General features: G+C 48.3%; 1 protein-coding gene across 1 annotated transcript in view; it reads right to left on the bottom strand.

The window, feature by feature from the left end:
• The window catches only part of KANSL1 (KAT8 regulatory NSL complex subunit 1), an 85,090-nt gene extending 67,734 nt beyond the window's left edge, over window positions 1-17,356 (bottom strand). The window contains exon 1 of the mRNA XM_029964475.1: window positions 15,975-17,356. Coding sequence (XP_029820335.1) covers window positions 15,975-17,278 — 1,304 coding nt within the window. The 5' untranslated portion in view covers window positions 17,279-17,356. The remainder of the gene's footprint in view (window positions 1-15,974) is intronic.
• Between the last annotated feature and the right edge of the window lie 10,302 nt (window positions 17,357-27,658).

The following is a 27,658-nucleotide window of genomic DNA, read 5'->3' as shown; positions in this document are numbered from 1 at the left end:
AAAAAACCAACTGAGACTTCAGCCTAGCAAGAGAAATATAAATCAGTGCATCAAACTCCCTCTTGGATGAAAGCCAACACTTATCCAAGATATCCAGCCCTGCATCCACAAAGGAGGAAAGGGAGATGTTCTTCTGCAAGATCTACAGAAGATCAGAAAGCCCAGGGTAAAAGGTAGAAAGAAATGGCATGGGAGCAAGAAGTGGTGAGAAAACATCAAGAACTGAATTATTTTAGGATAAACAGAGATGGTTATATCTTAACTGTGTCAGTAAGAAAAAGGGTCATTATCCTCCCATTTCATCTGGATTTCCCAGAGCCAAATCAAAGCCCCCTGTTTGTACCAATCCCATCCCTCCAAAAGTGGTTCATGTCACACACACACTGCTGGCTGCTCCAGCAGAAATTTATTTTTCTTGGACAGATTTTCCCCAGCCCTTTCAATGAGGTTCAGCCAAGACACACTCTCTACTCCAGGACTTTTCACAAGGACTAGATAACGTTTGCTTCATGCCAAGACACCAGGAAGGAGACAGAATAAAAGTATCTGCAGAGAAAATCAGGCCAGTTTCCACCTTCTGAGCAAACTCCCCTGCAGCTCAAGCACCACATTTTGGAAGGATCTCATGCTCAGACTAATTTTATTTTCATCCTGCATGAAGCCTGCAACAAATATCCAGCCATCTAATACAGAGTTGGGAAGAGAGAAAACAGAGGAATATTGGCCTGCTTCTTTAATTTGGACCTTTTGCAATCAACAGTATGCTCTTTAATACTGGGCTTTGATTGACAGGAATGGTTTCTTCTAGAAGGTGGGATATTTTTAGAAGATGTTTTGATTGGCAGCATTGAGACATCTCATCCAAGAGGCAGAGCTTCCATCATTATCCCAGCTCTCCTCAGTCTCTCAAAATATCATGGTATCAGCCTCACGAGGAATATTTTTTAATCTAAGATGTGTTCAGGAGGGTTTTCCTGTTGTTTTATTGGAGAGGGAGTGGGAGGGAAGGGAGCATTACTCACCCTGCAGTCACCACTTTCCAGGAGTTGGGCTTTTCTAGAGAAGCGAATACTAGATTGGTTTTTTTATATATATATAATTTAATTTTTTATTTACAAGCAGCAGCAAAGCACATCATATTTGTGTGTCTAAAAGCCAGGACAAGAGCCAAAGAAACCTGAGCTGGGGCAACTTCCAGTCAAGCAATCCCTGAGCAAAGGCAGCAAATGGAAACAGTTCGTAGTATTGCGACATCTTCCAGACCTTAATGCTCAGTAAAATTTAAAGAGGTTCACACAACAGAATAGAGATTCTCAATCTACTGAGAGTTCTAAAATCTGCTGCAAACAGCGTTGTCAGGCTGACAGGACTCACCAGCCCAAGGTCTGATGCACAGGAACAGTCCGGAGAGGATCGTTCCTCGTCCCAGCGAGTTACACTGAGACTTTGCTGCTCTGGGACCTTTCCTGCCTCCTGCCAACTTTACTTGCACGGGACAGAAGGAAGAGTAGAACACATGGGACGTTTTCAAACACATTCAAAAACCTGGGAGCCAGGAGTTTCACAACGAAAGCAAACACAAAAGTAGCTGTACCAGAAACAAAGAGCCGCGGCCGCGAGTCCATCTCTGCGCAGCCTCGGAGGGGCCGAGGGGCCAAGCGGGCTCAGCAGCCAAACTATGACACATTTGCACCTCCCCAGACCTCGAGGATTCCCAGCTTTGGAAGAGATACGACAAATTTTTTTCATTAGAGGAGCTGGAACAAGCTGTGGTAAGAACCAGAATGATAATGCAGCCATTGTAGCTCAGTTGGAAGGGAGTTCCCGAGTACTAGAGAGGGTGGGATGTTTTAATCTGAATAAAAAAAAAAGACCTTGGTACAAAGGGGAAACATCCCTCTGAAATTACTGTACAATCTCCTGCATCAGATGCCAGGACTTTAAAAGTGACACTACACAGCTTTACCAGGCAACTAGTGATTGAAAAAGGGAGATTTCTGCATGGATTTCTACATTCTCCAGGACATCCCTGTGAAGCAAGACAACACTTTTCCACTCAGCTCTCTGCCCTAAAAACTGCTCAGGGGTCCAATGGAGATGATTAATGCTGGGGGGAGCTGGGCAGCTGCTGCTCTCGTGGCAGGGAGGAGGAGGAGGGGAGGTACCTGTCTGCTCCAGGCACTCGACACAACAGCATAAGCCACGGCTAAGCAGATAATCACAGATTCTCAGAACCTCCTTTATCTCACCAAGCATCAGCTAAAGAAATAAACCAAGATGCTTTTGGACAAGTTACTCTCAGAAATGAAGTGAAACCCAGGAGAGCTCCATTACTTCAATTAATACTCCCGTTTGTACCAGGTCAGCAGTTCCCAAGGGCAACGAGGACAGGAGCACACACATCCCACTATTCCTCATCTGAAAAAATCCCCAACTGCTGAGCCATGAGCATCCAACTCATTTTAAAACTCCAGCTGATCTCTGTAGGACCAGAGAGAAAAAAAAAAAAAAAAAAAAAAAAAAAAAATTAAATGAGGAAGAGGATTTCCTGGATATGTTTTCTTGAAAATTTTGGTTGCAGTCTCACAAACCGGAAGGAAAATTACAGAGTTTTATAGAACCACAGAAGAGACCTTGAAGATCATCAGCCTTGGGTTGGAAGGGGCCCAATGATCACCCAGTCCTACCCCCTGCCATGGGCAGGGACACCTTCCACTAGTCCAGGTTGCTCCAAGCCCTGTCCAACCTGGCCTTGGACACTTGCAGGGATGAAGAGTCCACAGCCTTTCAGGGTAAGAAAAATTTATTAGGCCTGTTAGGGAGAAAGCTGAGTAAAACTAAGTATTTTTATTTTCCAGGAAGGCAACTACAGCAAGCCCAGAACAGGAAGCTCACTCTGTACTAGTTTGACTGGTTGAAAAATTCAAACACCTACATTAGAGAGGGGAAAAAAAAAAATCCTACTAGAAAGCTCCAAAAGGAGGAGGGGAAAAAGTTTCAATTATATAAGGCAAAAACTGAAAGTAGCCAAGTGCTCTGCATGCAGATGGTTGTTAACAAGCAGACAAGAAGTAGATGAAAGGGGTTTTGAGGAATGCTGCAGCATCAGAGGGAAACAATAAAGGGAGGATTCCTCCAGCAGATTCACCAGTAACACTCAGCTCCAGCCCCAGCCCCTCATTAGCAGGGACCACCTCATTAGGGCCAGAGGGGCTGCAGAGGTTCCCTCCCCTCTGGAGTCCTGCACTCACCGCTTGCTCCAAGTGTCCCAACTAAAAGTTGCTGGGAATTTATGACCAGAGCCTTCAGAGACGTGACAACAACGAAGGGAACACCCATAAAATTCTCAGAATCGACTCAGCTTCCCCTCTCCAGGAGCCACATCGCTGGGCACCAGCAAGTGCTTGGACTGCAGCCTCTGAAGTTGTGGGAAGGATGGAAAAAGGAAGGAAGGAAGGGAAGTGGGTGCAGGACAACTAGAGCTGCTGTGCCCCCAGCCATCAACACGAGCAGAGGGTAAAGCTTGGTCCAGAAGCAGCCCTGCTGCAGGAATTCCCACGGGACATGGAGCAGAGGAGATGGCAAACACACAACTACTGCCCCCGGGGGAGAGGGAGGGAGCAAAGGGGAAAGAAACTCTGGATATAAGCAGGAGAAAATTCATATGCACGTTCAAAATTCAAGTTGAGAGAAGACTGGGGGAGACCTCACTGGGGTGTGCAGCTTCCTCCCCAGGGAGTGGAGGGGCAAGCACTGATCTCTGCTCTCTGGTGCCCAGGGATATAAATGGCTGGAGCTGTGCCAGGGCAGGGTCAGGTTGGATCTCAGGAAAAGGTTCTTCCCCCAGAGGATGGTTGGCACTGCCCAGGCTCCCCAGGGCAGTGGGCACAGCCCCAAGGCTGCCAGAGCTCCAGGAGGGTTTGGACAACACTCTGAGGGACAGGGTGGGATTGTTGGGGTGTCCTGGGTAAGGCCAGGGGTTGGGACTCGATGATCCTTGTGGGTTCCTTCCAACTCAGGAGATTCTATGGCAGCTTCCACTTGTTCCTCACAAAGCCCCCGAAAGGCTGAATCAAGTAATTTTCCCTTTAATTCATCAGAGAGGAGCACCTTGTCCTGGTACATAAATTCACTTGCTCAAGCACAAGAAAACATCTGTGCAATAATCAACTCAATTTGCAGAGCAGTTAATCTGATCAGGGCTTACCTGTACCCAGCCTGGAAGGCGTTTGGTTTCAGGAGTTTAACATAACCAAAGCACGGCTGGTTCTGAGAGCAAAAGAGGGGGGGAAAAAAGGCAGAGCTGTGCCATGACAACTGGGATGGGTTATGAAAGCTCTCTATCCTCAGAGGATACTGTTTTGAAAATAAATACTACCTCAACAGTGAGCACACAGGAGAACTGGCTGCAAAAGGAGCTAGAACTCTTTCTATTAAAAAGCCTGGCCATGAATACACAGGAGAGGTGATGCAGAGGGAGAGGAGGGGCACCAGGGCACGTCTGAGGAGTCAAAGATTCACACAAAAGAGTGAAGGAGCACAGAACTGCTGTAACTGGAGACAGATGTAATTTCACCCCGTTAGTAAGAATTCAAAGAACAGCTCATGTTCAGAAAAAAGCAGATTAAAAAAGAAAAACCAGCAGTTACACACTTCATAAACCGAGTTAAGATCTAATACACAACACCATGTCAATTAAAGGCTTCAGGTAAGACTTTTCTACAGGTATCACTTATTAAAAATGGGTTTAAATAACTAAGAGTTAAGCTGGTTTTGGGCTTCCTGCCCATTTCCAGAGGCAGGGAGAGGGGGATGGTAGGGGGGGAGTGAGCAAGGGCTGAATATGGAAAGCTGTCTTTAGGCACAATATGAATCATCACACTGAGGAATTTTCTTTAAGTGGCTGGCTACTACTCAAACAGATTTATTTGATTTAAAATGGGAAGGTTTTGACCAATATATGCACAACAAACCTTGAAGAAGTCATTAGATGACACTCAGCTGTGTCTATTACAATGAAAAATGCTTGAAAATTAATCTGTATCAATTTAATCCGCCCTGACACAGGAGAAGTGGTTAATGCCTTGAGAGATTTTCTAACGTGGTTGGTTTCTTCACATTATTTTCTGCTGTCTCAGTATAAACAGCACCTTGCCTTTGACTTTGAGAAATCTCTGCTAATGGCAGGAGAGGTCCCTACAACATGGAAGGAGCAGAGAGAGAATCATTTTCTTGTTTTAGTCTGAGGCAGTAAAAAGCCACCACCACAAAATGTTGCATACATGGAGCAAGAGCCCTGCAAGTGTTCTGCATTCAAAATGCAGACCCACAGAAGGCTGATTGTCTCATTTTTTTGAAATAGCCAGCACTGGAATAGCAGAAGTCACATGGAGAAGGGCTCCAATTCACACAAAAATGGGCAGATTTAGCTGCTGCAATTCTTATTCCTGCGACTGTCCCAGCCCAGGAATAGCAATGGCTGCTGAACAGAAATAATCTCCCCCTGGTCACTGAGATGTGGGATTCCAGCACAGAGAAAAAGCCACCAGGAACACGGAGAGCCATCACCTCTCCACATCAAACCACCCGGATCACGAGCTGGGACCACAGGAAATGATTCTGTCGGAGCAGAGCCAAGATCCTGGAGCACCAAAGCACCTTCAGAGCCACCTGTGCCCTGCTCAGCTCTCCCCTCTGGATCAGACACACTCCTGCCCTGCTCCCTGTGCAGACACACAGGGATGTGCCCTGTTTTCCAGCTTCTTCCCAGGGTTCAGGGAAGTCCCCAAGGCACACAGAGGTCACCTCTGAGCACAGGAACCTCCTGCTCAGGCACTGTGGGGACAGCAGCACGCTGGGCTTTGGCCACCTGGAATGCAGAATCCCAAAAAAATCCAGGGTGCAAAGCACTGAGTTTATGATTTGATAACTCCTCCTGCAACCCAGTGAGAACCAACTTCCTGAGGCACACACATCCCTGGAAGTGGAGCTGCTCATCACTCAGTGCCAGCACAGAGAGGGAGGAGCAGGAAAACAACATCTCTGGGCCCAGGAATGAGCCAGGACTGGGAGCCACTGCTGCAGGAAAACAAAGGGGTCCTCTCCAAAGTGAAATGGGCACAAGAAATGTGTTAACTACTAGTCAGGGTCTGAAGTAGCCAGAGGACAAGGGCAGGGTGGAATGGGCTGTCACTTGGGAATTATGGCAGGGAAAAATCACAGCACAGCTGTGCAGAGCCCGCACGCAACTGTTCACACCCTCCAGCCATCCATGGGCTCCATCGAGAGGGCACAGGACCCTCCACACCCTCTGGCCATCCATGGGCTCCATCCAGAGGGCACAGGACCCTCCACACCCTCTGGCCATCCATGGGCTCCATCCAGAGGGCACAGGACCCTCTGGACCTCCAGCCATCCCTGGGCTCCATCCAGAGGGCACTCAGGCTCCATCCAGAGGACACTGTCCATGGCAGGGACTGGCCCATGGCAGCTTCCTGGTCACAAGCTGCCACAAGCTCAGAAGACTTAACTCCTAACTTAACAATAAAAAGATTAAGTATCTATCTCAATAACCAAAAACCACAGATAAGATATATGGAAGTAAGAGTCGTGCCAGTCTGGAAAGTGGAAATTTCTTGCTGGGTTTCTACAGGTGATTTAATTGCCAAGTCATCCAAATCACAGTGCTTTTCACTGCCCTCCAGGGCCTCCAGTCACATAACTGGGTGGGAATACAGGGCTGGGAGCACGGCTGCTGACCCACAACTCATATTTAATATATACCCACATATTTATTATGTGCACACAAACATCCCTCTCTAAACCCTTTTTCTCCAAGAAACCTCTCTTTTTTTTTTTTTTTTTTTGTGATTTAGGTCTACTGCTTCTACATAAACCCCCTTTGGTTCTCTCTCAAGAGCAGATTGAATTTGCTAATGCAATGCAACATCATCAGCCCGAGCTCAACACCGGGCATTAAGTGGGAACCACCAGGGAATTCAGGAATTGCAGATTGCCTGTAGAGCCTGTGAGCTGCCTCAAAGGCTTCTAAATGAAGACATCCAATTTTATCTCAACTAAGCTCAGAACGTCGTGAACGTCAACAGGGCAACAGCTCCAAATCTTTTTGGACTTTATCAGAGATAAAATATTTTTTACCTGGACCTGAAGAACAAACGACAGCAGAATATTCCCAAAGCTTCACCTGTAGCAGCAGAGAGGAAATATTGTGGCAAATATTCCCGAGATGACTGGAGTTCTCTTTTTTCCCCTGTTTGCTGGCCAAGACCAATTCAATCCACGGACGGCTGCTCGCTCTGGGCACTCCATCAAATCCCTTCCTCTGCCTCCCATCAGGCTCACTTTCCCCTGATTCACACTGCCTGCCATTAATATTTTAAAGTCCTCCCTTAGACAAATAAAATTCCTGCAACATTTCTTACAACATCGTTATGTGTTACCATGGAAACTGCTAAAATGTCACAAAAGCCTAAAGCTCTGCTGCACAAGGAGAACCCTGATCCTCCTTAGTTCTCTATTTGGGTAATTTGATGATCAAATGTTTTGAGCCCAATATAAATAAAAGGTCACTGTTATAGTGGGAGGTGTATTTTAGTTTTTGCACTGTTTTAAATTACTGAATGTTTCATTAAGCCAGCAGCCAAATGAAGTCGTTTTTCACAAACCCACCCAGGCAGGAGGCACTTTTAAAGCAGTGAAATGACATTCAAAACTTGCTGAAACTCGGTGCTGACTGAGCAGACACCTGAAACTGCAGCGAATCTGTGTCAAAACTACCCCTTTGCTCTCACTCCTCTGACTGTTCCCCTGCTAAAGTGGGAGAGAACTCAAAAGCAGCACAGGCAGCAGGGGAGGGGGGATTCTGCCCCTCTGCCCTGCTCAGGTGAGACCCCCCTGCAGAGCTGCCTCCAGCTCTGGGTCCCCAGCACAGGGAGGACATGGAGCTGCTGGAGTAAGTCCAGAGGAGGCACCAAGATGGTCAGAGGGCTGGAGCAGCTCTGCTGGGAGGAAAGGCTGGGACAGTTGGGATTGTTCAGCCTGGAGAAGGTTCAGGGTGACCTAATTGTGGCCTTCCAGGACCTGAAGGAGTCTACAAGAAAGATGGAGAGAGACTGTTTTCCAGGGGCCTGGAGTGATGGGACAAGGGGAAATGGCTTCACACTGACAGAAAGTAGGTTTAGATTAAAGATTAGGAAAAAAAATCTTCCCTGTGAGGGTGGGGAGGCCCTGGCACAGGTTGCCCAGAGAAGCTGTGGCTGCCCCTGGATCCCTGGAAGTGTCCAAGGTCAGGTTGGACGGGGCTTGGAGCAACCTGGGCTGGTGGAAGGTGTCCCTGCCCATGGCAGGGGGTGGAATTGGATGAGCTTTAAGGTCCCTTCCCACCCAAACCATTCTATGGCTCTGTGAATATATTTTACAGTCAGGATGTACAGATTTAAGAGATAAGGGAGCTCTGACTCTTTAAAATGGGCTGGGCCTCCTGGAGAATCCCACACTTGTGGAGGGAGCACCCTGTGCTCATTCATAAGGCAGCACAAATTAATGTGCCTCCGAAGCGGGAGCGTCACGGGATGTGCCAGCCCAGCTCTGCCACCACTATCACAGGGAACATCTCGTTTTGCAGCTGAGACATCCTGGTTGCAACAGGAGCATCAGGGAGCAAACAGCCATCTGCCAAGGGGTTCACCTTCACTAACCTGGCAGCTCACAACCAACACAGGAGCTTTAAACACACCACGGGGTGACCTCCCCGCCACGGCCAGGGCTGGGACGGGCAGGTCTGGGCACAAAGCTGAAGGCTGCTTTGGGGAGGGGCAGCAATTAGGGAAACCACCCTCGACACGACCAATTTGCAGAGAAATTTTTGAGACACCCTGTCATCATCACGTGGATGTGAAAGCGGCAGAGTGAAGGTGTCGAGAGCACAAGACTCTGACTGTCTGTGCCCTTTTAAATATTCTCTCTCACCAGAGCATCATCCCCCTGCCTGCTGATGCAACCCAATGAAATCACAGGTTTACAGGAAAGTCCCAGGCACCAGGAGCAAATCCTTAACTCGGAGTGCCTGTGCCAGGTACCCTGCCCATAAATAGCTCGCTCAGTGCCGAGGTCAAAGCTGGAGCAGGCATTCCAGAAAGTAACCCTATCACAGGGAAGGTCAGAGGGGGGTGAGAAGAAATAGGGGGAAAACAAATTTAAAAGGAAGAAAAAAGAGCTGGATGTTACTTAAGCAAACCATTTCAGTACTTCAAGTGAAAGCAAGTCTTTCAAATGCAGAGCCACAACCAGAGACAGCTCAGAGTGAGGGGGGGAGCTGAACCATCCCCAGCTGGCTCCAGAGATGTGAAGGGCAACTGCAGCAAACCCAACAGCAATTCATGTCCCTCTTTCCATCTCCCAGCTGAATTCCCAGTCAATACACAGGCCCTCACCTATTTACATTTTCAAGTCCTTTCTTTCATTCTGAAATCCAGCAAGCAAAACTAAGTCAATTTTCCAAGTTCTCTCCTACCTAAAGCGTTTTATCTGAGGAGGGCCCAGCAAAGCCACCCAAGCTCTCCAAGCCTTTGAAACAAGACACTTGCAAAACGCCCCACACATCCAGGGTGTGCCCAAAACACGCTCCGTGGAAAAAGCTCTTGGGGTAGTGCCAGTTTAGCAAGGAAAACATTTTCCCCCAGCTGGAAGTCTGGTGCTGCCGAGCCAGTGCAACCAGAACGGATCTGCTGGAGGAGAGAACAAAGGAGGGGGGGGAAGCCCATCTCACTGCAGAATGGAACCCCAAATCTTTCAGGAAGACATCTGGGAGTACCCTTACAAGCTCTTCTTGAAGGAATTCCACGTTTGCCATTGCTTGAGTTTTAATCTCAGCCATGCAGAAATTCTAATCTCAGCCATGCAGTAATTTTTGGTCTTGTGGCAGTATTAGCACGAATAAAAACGCAGCTCTGAGCTGTGGCTGCTCCCAGACGCTGGTGTAACACAATGTAAGTCTCTCCCCATCCCCCACAGTGGTATATTAGCCTTCAACACTGGAGATCAGCTCTAAACGGGGCCCCTTTCCCTCGCTCAAACACCAACTCCAATTCCACAGGAGACACACAAGCACCACATCGGGTTTTTAATGTCAGTTCACATTCACAAACTTCACAGAAAAATTTGTTTCTGCTGCTTCAGATGCTCTGACAGGCTTTTTCCAATGAAAAGTAAAGTAAATATTTATACAACCCTATCCAAAGTGTCACCCACAAGTCCTAAAAACATCTGAACTACAGCCTGTTCTTACTTGCTGCCCCACTGGGTGAGGGCTACAGAGACAAAGAGCAGTTTATTGGCAGTGCCAGACACCAAATCATTCCCAGTCCTCCACATTATCTTCCATACACCAGCTCAGCACAGCCCGAGAAACAGGGAAAGAAGACCTGACTGCAAAGAGAACAACCCAAAACCCTGCCAGAGCACGAGGGGCATCTGCCAGAGAGATGCTCTGTCTGCATCAACACCCCCCACACCAAATTCCAGTGTCTTCTTGAACCACAGCACCCAAAGTCAACGTTATTCCTTGCACGTGTGACCCAACATGGAGTGATGGATCATGGAATCCCAGACTGGTTTGGGTGGGAAGGGACTTTAAAGGCCACCCAGTTCCACCTCTGCCATGGGCAGGGACACCTTCCACTAGCCCAGGTTGCTCCAAGCCCCGTCCAACCTGGCCTGGAACACTTCCAGGGCTGGGACATGGTTCCCTTCTGCCCCCTCCCACAAACAAATATGATTTCAGCCTAAAAAGATAAATTTAAACCAAACCATCAAACTTTCTCTTGGATGAAAGACAACAACACTGCCTTTTCCAAAGTTCTGTGGACAGTAATGTACCTACCCCAAACCCACCAAACCTCCCTGCCACAACTCCAGCCAGGGCTGCACGAGGCTCTGATAAAAGTCAGAACAACTTATCAGACACCCTATGTCTATAAAAGGTGTACTATGACCAGCACTTCTCCAAGAAATAACCAACCCTCACTAGACCTCTTTTCTTAAAAGCAAGAGGGACCTGGAGTGTCCTACTTCCTGATACCTGATTAAGCATTTTTCAACAATGAACTGCTCTATTGTTCTGCTTTCAAATGCAAAGCAAGAACATTTCAGGATTCGATCTCTCTTCCCAAACGAAAGAGGCTTAAGGGACATCTCTCCCGACCAGCACGCGGATTACAGCAATTCAGGGACAGCACATGCCAGTTTTCATAAACAGCTGAAAAATATAGTTAAGCACCGTGCTGACCTCAGCACCTACGAGCAAAGATAGAAGTAAACAAGAAAAACACCCCAAAAAAATCAAGCAGGTAACTGAAAAAGAAATAAAGAGTAAGAGATAAACTTTTAGGATCGCTCTGCATAAATAATTCGGCAAAATGTGGTTCTGACCAGCAGGAAAAGCTTCCTTAGTCCCCACGGCCTGGGATTTGCCATCTGAATTGCAGTGTGGGATTTGCCATCTGAATTACAGTCCCACGAAGTCACAGATTTGAGAAATACTATCTAATTGCCCTTGAGGTATGGGCTTTATTATCACTCTCTCGCTTCAAAAACATAACTGAGGGAGAAAACCCAGAATTTCTAAACCCCATTTCTCAGTCAGCTGATGCACCAACTGCGCCCACCCCTCAAACAACCCCCAGGCAAGTGCCATGTGCATCCCTCTCCAACACAGGCCTTGGAAATGAGTGCTGGGAAAAGCACTTCTTTGTGAGAAACCTTAATTACTACTCCAAGCCCAGCAACTCTGAAATCCCGGCAGCACAACGTGACGCAGCACGGGGAGGAGACAACACACGGGCTGTGAAATGATTCACTGCAACACCAAAGTGCAGAAGGTGCTCGGATTTCCCACCAGTAAATGGGAATAATTAAAGTGCACGGGAATAATTAAAGGCATCGTGGCCATAGGCATCGTAACAACCACAACTGAACACTGGAGGTACTGCCTGACCCCTGGAAAAGGTCCTGTGGGAAGTCAGAGGTGTGAGAAGTTGGTCACCAGGAACTTCAGTTCCCTCTCAGCAGGTTGGTGCAACTGCCAACCAAACAGTGACTTTCCAGATAAGAAACCTGAGCTAAAAGATAAGTCCCAGTTAAATATTTGGTTTCACTACCTTTTCAGAAAATTTTTCCATGGTACAGACTGAAGTTGAGGATTAGAGACTAAATCACCCACCTCTCACCAGCTTATGCCTGTGTTGCTGTTTGACACAGGTAACTAATCAGCCAAAAATAACTGACAAATTCTGATGAAACTTGTCTACAGGCAAACACAAGAACACCAAAGAAACAACCAGCCTGAGAAAACCAATCACTGTAAAGATGCACCAGCCCCATGACATATTTCCTACTTATATGTATTAACACAGGGCCACAGAAACACCAGGACTCTCTCTGATGACTTGCTAAACCATCACTTGGCCACACAAGCCAGGTTCCAGCCAGCAGCCCTCTGGCACTGGGAGGAATTCCATGCCCTGCTCCAAGCCACCTTTCACAAACAGCACTTCCTGATCCCACCACACTGACAGCAGCAGAGAACCAAGGAATGGTTTGGGTTGGAAGGGACCTCCAAGCTCATCCAGTCCCACCCCCTGCCATGGGCAGGGACACCTCCCACCAGCCCAGGTTGCTCCAAGCCCCGTCCAACCTGGCCTTGGACACTTCCAAGGATCCAGGGGCAGCCACAGCTTCTCTGGGCACCCTGTGCCAGGGCCTCTCCACCCCAAAAGGGCACGTGGGCCCTTTCAAAGTCGCACAGGTTTCACAGTCACAGACAGCTCCTGCCTCCAGTCACACCCAGCCAAAGAAGCTGGGATTCTCCACAGGGAAGGCTCCAGCCTGCCCTCCTCACCTCCGAGCAGAGGCAAAGCTGCCTCCTCCCAGTCCTCCTCTGCACGGCTCCCACTGCTGGAGCAGCATGGATGGGGATCTCAGCTGTGAGGCAGAGCTGTGTCACCAACCCCAGAGCAGCTCAAGTGCAACGTGGTGGTGCTGGATGGACACAAACCCAAGGACAGCACTGCCCAGCACTGCCCAACCCTGCCTGCACACACCTGCCTTCCCCACCGGCTGCCTGAGAACCAGCAGCACCCTGTTAAACCCAGCCCATGGCTGGCAGGGCTTCCCAAGGTGTAACAAACACCTCCCTGCTTTGTTTATGCATTAAGGGTGGCCTGGTTATGCACCAGAGTGACGGCACCTTCCTGGGCAGCACATCTGGGAGTGCTTTAAAAGGACCTACCAGGCTCTGATACACCCCTAACGCTGCTGGGAAGATGTAATTCCTCAGGGAGATGCTGCTCCATAGCCGAGATCAGGCAGGTCAGCACAGTACAAATGCTTCAAAGTCTGTCCTTGACCAGATACTGATTCTGGAATGCCACCACGCCAGAAAAACTCAAAGGTCAGCTCTTATCTAAGCATGATGTAAGCAGTCTTTGTTTCTTTTGCCTGCTCCTACTGGAATCCCAGAGGCAGTTGGTGACATGGCCCCTCAGTGCCAGTGGGCTTGGAAAACTGTAGCACAACTGTCACTGAAGGTCTAGGAGGAAGCAGCAGTTTTTTGGGGGAAGGCAGAGGCACCCAGAGGCAATACAGAGCCAAGGGATGAGGAATGAGACAGAAGTTTACAGAATCACAGAATAGTCAGGGTTGGAAGGGACCTCTGGAGGTCATCCAGTCCAACCCAGGTTACACAGGAACACATCCAGGTGCTTTGGAATATCTCCATTACACACTTAAGATGTTCCATCTTACAACCAAAATTAAAACAGAGTTCAAGTCTTCCTTCTACTAAGTAAATTCTACAAGATGCAAAATCCAGCCCTCCTTGAGCTCTGCACTCACACCAATGGACAACAATGGCTCTGTACAATCAGCTGGCCCAGGGTGGCTTCCCAGTGGAAAACTCGGCTCTTCCCCTTCCTGCCTCCCAGCACTACTGGAAAAGAATGAGGTTTAGATGCACTCAGAGGCTTGTACCAGCTCTTAAGGTCGACCTGAGTCTCTTAACAAGCACCAACACGCGCTGAGCCCCGGCAGTGGCAGAGCTTGGAGCCCCAATGTCACAGCACTCATCCAACAGGACGGTCAATGCCGGGGCTGCTAATTACTAAATACCCACAGGCACCAACGTTAAACGAGGTTTGGTGGGCCTGGCCTAGATGCCAGCGTGCACACACACCAGCTTCTGAACCCAGAGACAATAGAGGGATCAGTCTTTTTATGAGCTTTCCAATCTTTGGCTTTTTAAGGGTACTGGGGACGTGAAGGCATGACGAACGCAGAGGGCGGAAAAGTCAGCAAAGAATTTCACGCGTCGTGTCTCTGAATACCACACTTCCTCCTGGGATTAAGAGGAGTGGCAAAGAAATTTCACTTTGTCAGACAACACGTGAAGCCGTGAAACCCACAAATAGGGGAAATTCAATATTATTTTGAACAGATTTTTAATCAAATGTCTCCTCCAATAGCTACTACAAGACTTATAAATGCAATTTTGCCAGTAATCCCAATGGTAGGTTTGTGGATGTTATAAATCAGGAATAAAATTACTAAACTCTTGTTTCTAGCAGCACAAGAACCCCTTTATGTCCAGCCAGGAGGGATCACATGTTCAGCTACCAGCTTTGCACCGGGAGAAACCCGAACTCACGCCACATCTAAGGCTTCACATGCAGAAATTCACCCTGTGCCACCATCCCAAAACACGATGTGACATTGAGTGGGAATTTAATATCCAAGAGCTGTAACATCTGGTTATCAGCACTCATCCAGATGAGTGTGTGCTCGGAGGGCCCTGAAGTTCCCAAGTGCCCACACTGTTCACATCTACCCAGCTCAGTAAAATCTGTGTCACAGAGCAGCCATTAACTCGCTCTGGACAACAGGCCTCTGAATCCACTCGGTTATTTCTCCACAGAGATCTGAACAAACCCAGAGCAGAGCAGGAATGTGAAAGCCCTGGTGACTATTTCCAGCCCCGATGGGAAAGCCATCAGCATTCCAACCAGGACCCCTGTGCCTGCTGCAGGGAGCTTTTTGTCGACCGTAGCGATACTTCACAGACTGAGGTCTCGGTTCAATAGGTCCATCAGGGTGGAAGAGATCATCTACTGATGCAAGCAAGATTTCACACAGACTACACACAGAATACGGCCTTTTAAGAGATTTGTGCAAAATACTGGAAAATTCTGGGGTTTGGAAGAAAAATTTCCCTTCTTCCTTGACCTGTCTCAAGACCTTTTGCCTTGACAAGGATCTTCCTCCTCCACACACAAAGTGACACCTAATACTTATGCAAACAGCATCCAGTTAACAACATAATTATGAAGCTGTTGTCATCGTTTAATGCAACTCACAGACAAGATGAAAATTCCCAGCAATAATTTCCCACATTCAAGAGGAGAACACACTTCACACTTCCCCTGGCACTTGGACCAAATCCTTTCAGAGGTTTGGGGTTTTTTTTCCAGCCAGTTCACTTAACAAATAAAATAATTCCCGAGTCACAAATATGCTGCCAGGTACTGATACTCAGACTGGCCCTACTTTACACAACAGATTTACTGCAAACATTCCCACTGCAAAACAGCAAACATTTCATTTCAGAGGACAGGTCCAACACATCCTGGAGAGAAGGTGTTTATGGCATTCTGGGTTTGTATCTGCAGCTCACACCACTCCAGCCAGCCAGTATTTCCAGGACTTGCTGCTCCACAAACACCAAAGGCTATTTCCAATATGCATGAGGAATTTTATCTTCAGTGCTGCACGTGCTGCAAATCACACCACACCACCTCCAACAAATTCTTTGATCCGAGACCATCCAAAACTTAGCGTTCCTACAAACCCCACGTCTCTACTTTGCTCCCCATCAGTAGAAGTAAACAAGCACGAGCGCTACTTACAGTGGCACGTGGGGCTGTTCTGGGTCTGCTTTGGTCAGTTCCTCTTCCTCGACGTCCGACTCTCCTCCCGAGCTGCTCTCGGTGACGTCCGAGTCAAACGCCTGCTCGCTGCACCTCAGGTTGGCCATTCCGCTGGCCGTGAATCTCTCCAGCTCCTCCGAGATCGAATCGCTCTTCAGGAAGTTGCTCAGGCCTTCGGAAGTGACCGTCTCGCTCGCAGCTTTCCTCAAGGCTGCTTCTGCTTTCCTGGTCAACATCAGCTGGCTCCGATGCCTCAGCGGGTCCAAAGCTGGAAGCTTGCTCAGAGTTTTCTCCAAGAAGCCACCCAACTGCTGCTGGATGTGTCTCTCCACCTGCTTCGCCTGCACCACCTGCAAGCGTTTCTGCAGCCTGCGGGCCCTGCTCTCGATGTCTGCCTGCCGCCGGAGCAGCGCCCTCGTCCTCATCTCGGAGTCGAGGGCGCTGTGGTGACCAGCCAACAGAGAAGGTTTCTGCTCCTCCAACTTGCTGCTCCCGAAGTCGGAGCGACTCGCGACACCGGGCAACCGGGTCTCTCCACTGCCGCCCTCGAGCACCCACTGCTGCTCTGTGGAATTAAGGGAAGATTTATTTGCAGTGCTATTATTGCTAAAGGGAGTCGTGTGCTCTGCATCAAGGCTTCTGTGTGGAAGAGTGCAATTGGTCAACCCGGTCTTCAAGTCCCCCAACTCGGAACCTCCTGTGTTATAGTCAACAGTCTGGAGGGCAGCAGAAGGAGGAGCACACTTCCCACCATTCAGAGAACTAGAGTTTTCATGGTCTGAACTGGAACTTTTGGCCAATTTCTTGGCCAAGCCATTTACAGGCGCTTGTGGGAGAGGTGGCTGGCTATTAGTACTCATTGTTTTTAGATTCTCCAAAGTGAATTCCAACACCGGTTGCCTCCCCAACAGATCACTTGTTTTCAAGAAGGACTGAGATAAGAGAGAGTGAGATTTAAGGACTGTCTGCTTGTTGAAGACTCCTTGCAGCTTCAGAGGCTCTTTTGAAGAGACAGATGTTACATCTGAGCAGAGATAAGAGGCCACCAGCGGCTGCAGCTTGCCCAGCTCTTCCTTCGTCGGGTTGTTTCGGAAATCTAGACTGGGATCCTCCGGAGCAATGGCTTTCCTTTTGGTGCCGTTGGCAGCCAGGAGGATGTTGTTGGCGTTGCCGTTGCTCTCGGCACTGCCAGGCGACAAGGTGGAGGACGGGGGAGCCAGCTTGAATCGGATGTGGTGAGCTTCGGCTGCTGCGTCAGTGAGAGCGGGCGCCATCGCAGCCATTCAGCACAGAGAGACGGGAAGTCCAGCCTCTCCCGGTGCCGAGGCCAGCTCCACTGCCTCCCACTGCCTCTCCCGAGGGCAGCCTGCACGAGGGAAGGGGAAAAGACACAGTTAGGAACTGCACTTGAGAGAAAATAAACCAAACAGGACAGGCGACGGCAGTGAGGCTCATGGACGCGATCCCTGCCGTCCTCTGGGAGCCCCGGCCTGGAGCTCCGTGGAGCCACTTGGGCACCAGGAGGGTGGGAACAGAAGCAGCAGCACACAAGCTGGTCCTCAGGACCTCCTGAAGTTAATCACAGGACATGCCAAGTTGGAAGGGACCCAAAAGGATTATCCAGTCCAACTCCTGGTCCTGCACAGGACCATCCCCAGGAGCCACACCCTGTGCCCCAGAGGATCATCCAAACCCTCCTGGAGCTCTGGCAGCCTTGGGGCCGTGCCCACTGCCCTGGGGAGCCTGGGCAGTGCCCAACCACCCTCTAGGGGAAGAACCTTTCCCTGAGATCCAACCTAACCCTGCCCTGACACAGCTCCAGCCACTCCCTGGGTCCTGTCCCTGGTCCCCACAGAGCAGAGTTCAGTCCCTGCCCCTCCTCTGCCCCTCCTGAAAAAGCTGTAACTGCAATGAGATCTCCCCTCAGTCTCCTCTTCTCCAGCTGACCAGACAAAGTGCCCTCAGCCACTTCTCACACGGCTTCCCCTCAAGGCCCTTCACCATCTTCATTGCCCTCCTCTGGGCACTCTCTAATAGCTTAATATCTTTCTTATAATGCCTGTTTGTAACAGCTGTTCCCATCTTTCAGTATATCCACGAGCACACCAGAATCCTTTCAGGCCTCCATGAAAGGCCTGGCCCTGAAAACACCTATTCCTCAGTGCCAGCAGCTCACCAACTTCATCATTACAATCCCCGAGCTACACCTATGAAACAGTTTTTATTGCTTCTGCTGCCAGCTCAGGGGTGTTAAAAATGACAAATTAGAACTATAACATGGAACACAGACAGGGCTTGATGGGAACAAATCTCCATATGCTAAAACTCCCAGTAGCTAAAGAAACCCCACTGCTTCCCTGAAAACCTTGGATTTGAAGAAAGGCACTTCCCTGGTGTATATGAAACCTACTTTCCCAGAAGTACATTTCCGAGTGAGCCAGGTGATTTCCAGTGTTGGCAATTCCCATTTCCCTTTCGAGAGCATGGATAAAAATTAACCCCACACACACACAGAGCAGTTCTACACTGACTGTCAGAGCAAGCCAGGGCTTAACTCAACTAGAGCAAACAAATTAAGAGAAATAACCCAAGACACTTCATTCCTGTACACTGCACCACCTTCCACCCACCTTCAAGTTTCTGGTCATTCACCCTCTTTCTTTACCACTGAAGGTGTCAGTGTTTTTAAATGCCTTTTTTAAATAGCATTCAAATAACCCTCAGTACAGGTTGTGCTGCCAGAGCAACAGTTATTTTATTTTCTTTTTACTGCTGAAGTTATTTAGCATCTTCATAAGATACTTCAATGTCAATTTAATAATAAAAAGTTGCCCTGATCTCTTGCCTGATATGCCAATTCTCTAATTTCACATAAATTTGCATAAGCTTGTTGTAGCTGTTCATTAACACATCCCAATGACCAAATTAATACACCACTTTACAGGAAAAGCGAGGACTATCTGAAGTTTTAATATGTTGAGCAAGGAAAATTTCCCAGCCAGTTTTGTTTCCAGCCTCATCCAGCTGCACCACAGTTGCTCCCCAGCGTCAGCCCCAGGTGCTTCCCCACAACAGGGACCACAGGCAAGACATTAGAGCTGAAAAACACTAAGTACTAAACCCTCAATTTTTGTGAAAAGTCAGAGATGAGTTAGAGAAACAAACCCACATTCCCATGGGGGGAAGGCTCACAGCACATGCCCAAAATTCTTTGCTCTGTGTGGCTTCCAATGATTGTGTACATTGGCCAGCTGGCTGGCTCCTCACCAGGTCCAAAAGTCAGGCCTTCCACAGTCAGAGAATCAAGGAATGGTTTGGGTTGGGAGGGACCTCAAAGCTCATCCAGTGCCACCCCCTGCCATGGGCAGGGACACCTTCCACTAGCCCAGGTTGCTCCAAGCCCCGTCCAACCTGGCCTTGGACACTTGCAGGGATCCAGGGGCAGCCACAGCTTCTCTGGGCAACCTGGGCCAGGGCCTCCCCACCCTCACAGGGAAGAATTCCTTCCCAATATCCCACCTAACCCTGCCCTCTGGCAGTTTGAAGCCATTCCCCCATTTTCTGTCACTCCAGGTCCTTGGAAACAGTCTCTCTCCATCTTTCTTGTAGCCCCTTCAGGTCCTGGAAAGCCACAGTCAGGTCACCCCAAAGCTTCTCTTCTCCAGGCTCAACAATCCCAAAACTCTCCCGGCCTTTCCCCCCAGCAGAGTTGCTCCAGCCCTCTGACCATCTTGGTGCCTCCTCTGGACTCTCTCCAGCAGCTCCATGTCCTCCCTGTGCTGGGCCCCCAGAGTTGGAGCAGCTCTGCAGGGGGGTCTCACCTGAGCAGCCTCACCCCCTTCACCTGCTGCCCACGCTCTGGATCTGAGAAAGGATCTGCATTGCCTAAAAGTTCAGGCCACACTCAGTGAAAATGGCTCTTAGGTACCACTTGGGTCCACAAATAAAAACTGAACATGACTACTCAGGGAGAAAAGAAGAAAAAGGAACTTGCAGGGAACTTTCCACTTGTAGCTAAGACGCCCCTGGGAGAGCAGGGAGGAAGACTGACAGAATAAAGACTTCCTCCACTCCAACCTCCTTCCAAGGCCTTCACCAGACACACACACACACACTGGGAGTGACTGTCCCTGACGGGCTCTCCCAGTTCCGCAGAAACACGTGGGTTTCCCTTCCAGAGGAAACTCGGGACCAGGGCTCTTCACCACAGCAGCTCTGGAAACACCCAGCTGCAAACAGTGCAGAAAATCCTCCACTTGGTGCTAAATGATTCTTTCTGAACACACACACATGGACTGCAGTCACTCAGGAGTTTGCCCAGGCTGAAGAGAGTTTTAGGTGATGACCTAAATTTGCAGGTCGTGGGCTCAGTTAAATTAAGAGAAGTAGAAAACGGAAGCAAAACTTCGACAATGCCTCTTCCTCCGGGTTACCAAACTCACTGGAAAACAGAAAATCCTCCTGCTAAGCTACTCCAAACCTCCTTGGCTCCACTTTTCGTTGGGTGGACAGCATTTAAAATACTTTGGAAGCCTGGAAAGCCTCCCCTAAGAATAAGGCTTTGTTCTAGTAGCTTAAAGATGACCTCCAAAAGTTATTGGCTCTATTTTTTTTATTTTATTTAGGTCCTTATAAACTCTCTGCGTGCTGGACAGCACTGGCTTCTCTAACACTGAATTAAATCTCTACTTTCACGAGCAACCCCTGGAAAAAACATTAAGGAACATTTGTAAGTGCATTCCCTCCCTCTGTTTATAAGTTTGAGTTGTTATTAAAGCCATATTACACTTATCAGGAATTTCCTAACAGGGAATTGGAGAGGGAGGTGAGGCATCTCTGAGGAAAGAAGAACAAAGAAAAGTTGGAAAGGTTATAGAATGGAAAGAGAAGGTCATTCACACAGTCTGAGGGCCTTTCAGAGCGTTCTGATAATTCTGACAGTAATTCCAGGAATTCTCCCAGATTTTCTGTCCGCCTCTGGGACCCAAATCCTGTGGGCAAGTTCTACCCAAACTGCTGCCACCCATCAGTATCAGTAGATCAATGTAAGCACCCACAAGTCCCTTTTTTTCAGTGTTTCCCTGCCAAGGGTGGACAATTCCCAGCACTCGAGGGGACACGTGCAGGACCAAGAGGTTTCTCCTCTGCCACAATTCCTGCTGGGAAACAACTGCCAGAGTACCTGGACACTGCTCCAGTTCCACCCCTACATCTGCCACGGTACAACTCCAGCCCTGCCTTCTGCAGCCACGGCACAACCCTTGTGCTGGACTTCACTTGGGAAGATCCGAGAGGAGCTGCTTCTGGAAGGCCAACGTGGTGTTTACAGTGTGTCTTTGGATAACACTGAATGAATGTTCTTCATCTTCCCTTTAAAACTAGAGCACTGCCAGAGCAGTTAGCAGTAATTAACAGAGCAGAGATGAAAGGCTCCAGAAAGCAGGTAAAACCAGGGTAACCGTAACTCGCCCATCTTCCCTCGCTTCCCAAGGAGTGCACGGGAGGCCACTGAGGGAGGGAAGGCACCAGGACTGCTCAGGAGGCTTCACCCACAGCTCCACGTCAACTACACCAATATTCAAACTTCTTCAAGATAGAGCAGAGGGAAGAGTGGGAATAAGGTCGAGGCAACGATGGGATGCTGGAGGAGGCACGAGGAGCACGCCCAGTCACACTACACCCCGGGTCATGACACCCCTGAAAACAATCCTTCCCTGTGCTGACTTATTCAAGACTCTCTGCTTTTAAAACTCTATTTTACAATTAGACCTTGAAAGGAGAACTGGCTTTCCAAGCACATGATTTTGTGCAATACCTCAGAAAATAAGCCCGAAACGAATATAGGAAGTTTAGGCCTGCTGAAATCTTTGTGCCCAGAGTTTCTTGGGGAGAAACCCAGCACCTGGTGCTTCCAGTGAGGCTCATGAGAAGATCAGGGAGTTCTGAGTAGTCTCAAGAGTCACTCCAGTTTCCCTCTGGAAGGGTTCTCCATGCTCTCCCACCAGCAGGTCTCCTCCCAGACATCAATCCCACCATGGCCACCACTGAGCTCTGCACCCACCTCTGCCTTCGAGCCCCCCCCCACTGCTTGGTGACACACAAAAATGTACCTATATTCCCTGGATTACAGCCTAAATCCCTGATATTATACCCAAATTCCTGTCCCTACTGCCTGGTTTCCAGCCACACTGGGTCTGCTCCTTGGAGCTGCTGCCAGGCCTCTCTGCTTCCCCAGGTCTCCTCCTGCCAGGCCCTCCCTCAAACCCACCTGGGCACATTCCCCTTCTCCTAAAACTGGCACGAGAAACGAAGGCAGAGGAGGTTATGGATGGTCGTGGGGAGGACTTAAACACACACACACACACACAAGGACAAAGGACCTCCGTGCTCAGTGCCAGCCTCCCCCAGGTCACAACACCCTCAAACCCCTTCACCCCCAAAGCTCTGCCCTCCCCAACACCCATTTCCTGACGTACACAAAGGTGCTGTTAAAAGCAAATAAAAGCAAAGTTACCCTGAAGGAAGTGAGTATTATACCAATTCCCACTTCCCCTCTCCTCCCCCACTGCAAACCGAGAGCGCAGCCAGCTCTTCAATTCGTGTGGTTACAAAGATGTTTCAGCGGTAAAAAAAAAAAAAAACAACACAAAAAAACCCCCAAACCTGCTGAAATAAAATCCCTCTACACTTCATTTTGCGAGTAAAACACATCATTTGTGCTTCTAACCTCAGCAGGTAACAACACACAACAACTCACTCCCCGAGCCCTGCAAGTATTTTCCACATCCACAACGTCCACCTCCCAAAAGTTCCAGCTATTCTCCACAGCAGATCTTCTACCTGCCTTTTGTTACCACCTTCCAACATTTCATAGTTGCAGGACAGATGTTTACCCATTTAGAAAGAGATTTACATGAGAGGCAACTCTCAAAGCTTTAATTAAGGAAACGTGACAGGCAAGTACAGGACGATCACCTTATTGATAAGCCAGTTATCACGTGCAGACTGTGTGCTTACAGTGACCCACATTTGAGAAACAGGCTTTTTTTCTGAATATTAATAAAAAAAAAGGTGAAGAACATACACAAGAACCACAGATTTTTACAACATAAACATGAGTACCTTCTATATCTATTAACATCAGAGACTTGCACCTAATCTCCCTGGGACAATAAGAATTTTAATAGTAAGAACATGCCAGAAATAATAAGAAATGCTACTGAGCTCCACTCTATTTTGTTTCCAACCAGAAGCCCTCAAAATTAAACTAAAAGCTGCTGTTTCCACTTGCTGGTCCACACAAGTGGCAGGGTTTGGTCAGCTCAGAGCAGCAACTGAGGTCTCCTTCTGCAAGAATAATTCCCTCTTATGCCTGTGAATTCTCACTGGATATAAATAAACCAAATCAATTGCATCATCTGAGGTAAAGGAGGTTTCATCAATATGATGTCAGAAAGAAAAACAAAAGCCACAACACAACATTAACTGTCATCTCCCCAAACAAAAGTCTGGAAAGGTGAATAATTACAGGCACAAACACCTTCACTTGGAAAACAAAGCAGCTGGAGATAAAAATCTCCATCGCTGTTAAGTTACTCTACAGAACAAAGTTGCTGTTAAGAGTCGAATCAAAAGGAATGTGGTTTTAAAAACAACAATGGGACATTTGCAGAAAGCAGCAGCCTGTCAAGAGTCAAAAATAAAAAATAAAATAAAAAAGCTTGAATTGTGGAATCTGGGTCTCCCCCATCCAGTATCAGAGAGATTTTGTTTTTCTTTCGCATAATCTGGGCAAGTTGCCCAGGAAATATGAAAAACTGAACTCAGGACTCAGGGAGCAAGTTAAACAAAAAACAGAATTGCCTTTTAAATTTAAAGACACATTTTCATTCAGTAGGTGCAGCCATACCAACCTTTGCTCAAAAGCATATGATTGTTCCCAAAACTTTTAACACCCCCCCGCCTCCTAAGTGGCACCAACTTAATACTTCATATTTTATACTTAATGCTTTAGAACAGGGCATAGACTGTCAGTAGAAAAAGTCCTTTGGAGTGCCTTGGGATAACTGGCCTGAAGAGGAAATAACAGCCCGGAGAGCAGCAGAATTAAGTGTCCCAAATCACCAAATCCCTGCCCAATCCGGCAGCCTTCAATACTTTATTCTGACTGGAGTTGAGCTCCCGGTTCCCCAGGACACGACACAGCTCAGCTGACTGCAGCTCCCAGCCCACCACGACTGCCATGGCAGCAGCTAAAAACAAGCTGACACGAGCTGCAGGACCGAGGCACTCGTTTGATAGAAGGTGATGTTCCCTCACCCATCCCAGGTTCCTTCTCACAGCCGGAATTACAGCCCGAGCTGGGTTGGCTGTTCCTCCTTTAGTGCGAGGCGACTTCAGTCACCTTCCCATCACATCCCCTGTCGCTGCAGACCTCGGCAGGAAGTTAGAAAGATTTCAGAGAGACGTTTCCCAACGTTTGATAGAGCTGAAAATGAAAAATCTTTCAGGTCCACCTTCTGCTAAGGCTGCTGAGGCCCGAAGCAGCTCCCGATACAGAAATATGTATTTCAATTAAACTTTCCTTTCCACCGAATCTAAAAAAAATAATAAGTTTGCAGCAAGAGATTAACTCAGGCATAGATGAGGATGAGGACTGCTTGGGCTGACAGCTGCTCCCATTTCCCCTCCTGAGAAGCGATTTTGTTACCATTTTTCCTTGTTCTAGCAGATAAACAGCACACTTTCATTGCTAAATTCTGACACTGCGCTGGCAAAACTCTGCTCTCCAGTCCTTCCAGCTATTAACATATCCCATTTCTCCATTTGTCTCACTCTCTAGACCGAGTTCTCCTTTGGCAGTCACCTGCTGACAGCAGGGGCAGGGCAGATACAGACTGATTTTCTAACTTTCTTTGAAAAAAACCTGAACGAGACCTTATCCAAACTCTCCTCTTCCAAAAACACGGCTCTGAACTCGGGCTGATGAGGACACGCACAGGGTTTAATGGAATTATGTTTACTCAAGGCCTGCATCACCCAGACTCTTGGTGATTTGGGTATGACAACTCCTGGCCCAGCTGAGAAAGAACAGAAAGCTTTTATTCCAATTTAAACGATTTGTCACAGAAAAACTGCATCCTCAAAGACGCAGTTAAACCGCTGTTTACAGGGGAGGATTCTCAACCCAAGCCTTTGCTGCTTTTCATTCCAGATAGACATTGTATTCCTGGAAGTCATGAGCTGGGACATGGTATTTATAAAATGCAGCAGCGGAAACAGTGCTTCTCAGATCACCTGCCATTCCAGAGGCTCTTTTTAATGGAAGGATAAACACTGTGAAGAGAGGCAGGCGTGCAGAACTTGCTTATTATTTGGTCTGATCGCTATGTGATCCACCTGAGACCCTTCCAGGAATTAAATTCCCATTCAGGCCTAAGTTGGCCCACCTGTTTCCCTCACAGTCCAGTAAAAAAAAAAAAAAAAGAAGAAACAAAAAATGCAAAAGATCAGGTTAAATGAGGATGGGCAGAGATAGCACTGACCCATTCTCAAAAAACAGAAAGATATAATTTTCCAGAAAAGGAAAATTATACGGAAAGAGGGTGGGGGGGAGGCCCATAAATCAAAATATGTGCTGCTTGCCCTTTCCTCCCACTCTCCAAGCTTTAGCCTTTCCCTTGGGCTGGGCCTAAGAACCCTCAGGCCTTATCTTTACCTCACTGCACACTGAGTCTCATCTTCCCTGGAAAAGCCTTTAGAGGTTCCTAAGGACAGTGGAGCCCAAGCAGGGAAGGGTGGAGTGCTGAAACTCCAGAGACAGTCTTTGTTCCAAGCGTTCCTAAGATAATGGCAGTGGCCTTCACCAAAACACAAGTTATAAACAGGGCAAAAGGAAGTGACTTTGGTCACAGAACTGCTCGGTTTTCACCCCTGCCTTGCGTGATGTCAGAACCTCCCCGGCTCTCCGGTTACCGGATGATCTCCGAGAGCAAATGAGACTGAAATACAGCATAAAAAAACAAATACAAGGCAAAAGAGGGGGGAAAAAAGGCGTAAGAGAAACACACACAGCCACATCTGCCTGGTCATCTGCTGCTTTATCACCTCTGACGACGAACACAAGTCATCCTCATTGCTAAATCATTACAAATCAGCTATAACAGGACCACAACCAAGTTCCACAATTAACTGCTCCTGCAGCATATCAATCCATTAAGCCCTACACAGCTGTGCTACCTTGGCAGTGTGGCTACAGGGGAAAAAAAAAAAACCACCATCCCCGTCCCTCCCGCGCCAAAAAACACGCCGCCCATATCTGGTCTCGGAGGGCGGGCGAAGGCCGACACCAAGGGGAGGGAAACAGCTCCCGGGATCCTGGTCCCAGCAGCAAACTGGGGGTTCCCCCAGCTTCTCCTTCACCAACCCCAGGTCAACTCTATTGCACTTCCCCCTCCGCTGATTTAAAAAGGCTGCTGACTTCTCAATTTAAGAAAAAAAAAAATAAATATATATATATATATAATCAGATTGAGCAGCGTCGCTGTTCCCGTGCCAGAATGGAAATCCAAGAGGACTACGCTAAAGCAGGGAAGAGCATCGGAGGTTCCTCCGTGAAAACAAAGGCTATAAAAAGGACAAATATGGTTTTAAAGAGAAAACGCTTCTGTACAAACAGAGCCCCGGATTCCTCCCCACGGCAGAGGTTCGGTCTCAGGCACGGACACACGTCCCACCTCAACCACCCCCCCAAAATGTTTCATCCCCCCCGCTGGCAGCGGGACCGACCCACACAAAAGTCCTTCCCGACTTTCCCACCCCGGAGAAACGGGCCTTGTCCTCACCTTATTTTTAGAGGCACAAAGCGCCCTGTACACAACACATGACATGATGTAACCACCACCACGGCCGTGGCCCAAACCAGTTCAAAATATAATGGTCAGTCAAAACAAATAAAAAAACCTGCAGTTCCTCCCATATCCTGACCGGTTTCATGGAAAACTACAGTTTGTCATTCAAGTGCATTTTACATAACAGGGAATATAATCTATGGAGTGCCTGCCTTCTGCTCCACCTGGACACAAATTTAAGGAGCCAAGGGATGACACCTCCGTTCGGAAGGAGGGTCTGATCTTTGGGGAGAAAACGAGGTTAGTTCCCGATATAATTACCGCTTTCTTTTTCCTTCTACCTGACCCCCATTTATACCCCAAATGACGGGAATTTCTCCGTAATCAAGCACTAGAAGATGCTAATCCCATGATGGAAGTAAACACACGTAGGGATCACAGCAAGCATTTCAGGATAGCCGGACTCTTCCAGCTCGTTTGGGGGAAAATAATTCTGGATCGGTTCGAAATAAATAAAATACAAAATACGCGGCCGGAAAGTAAATAGAGGGAAATGGGTTTGGAGCTCGAAGCCACCTGGAAAATGACGCTATTGTGCACCCCGGGAGCAGGGAGAGCGCCCGGGTGACACGGCTCCCGCCGGTGACAGCCCACCGGGATTACCGGCACCGCTCCGCTCCTATTTTCCAGCCGGATTTGGGGCCGCGGGAGGACCCGCTCCCTTCCCCGCGTTTTGCAAGATTTGAGGTTATGCAATTTAAATTTTTTTTTTCTGTTTACTTTTAAAACTTCGCGTGTGTGTGCGTGTGTGTC

Source organism: Manacus vitellinus, unplaced genomic scaffold, assembly GCF_001715985.3.
Source record: "Manacus vitellinus isolate BGI_N305 unplaced genomic scaffold, ASM171598v3 scaffold_72_pilon, whole genome shotgun sequence".
In the NCBI taxonomy this organism is placed as follows: domain Eukaryota; kingdom Metazoa; phylum Chordata; class Aves; order Passeriformes; family Pipridae; genus Manacus; species Manacus vitellinus.
The sequence above is the reverse complement of the archived record's forward strand: the minus strand, read 5'-3'. Positions and strand labels throughout refer to the sequence as shown.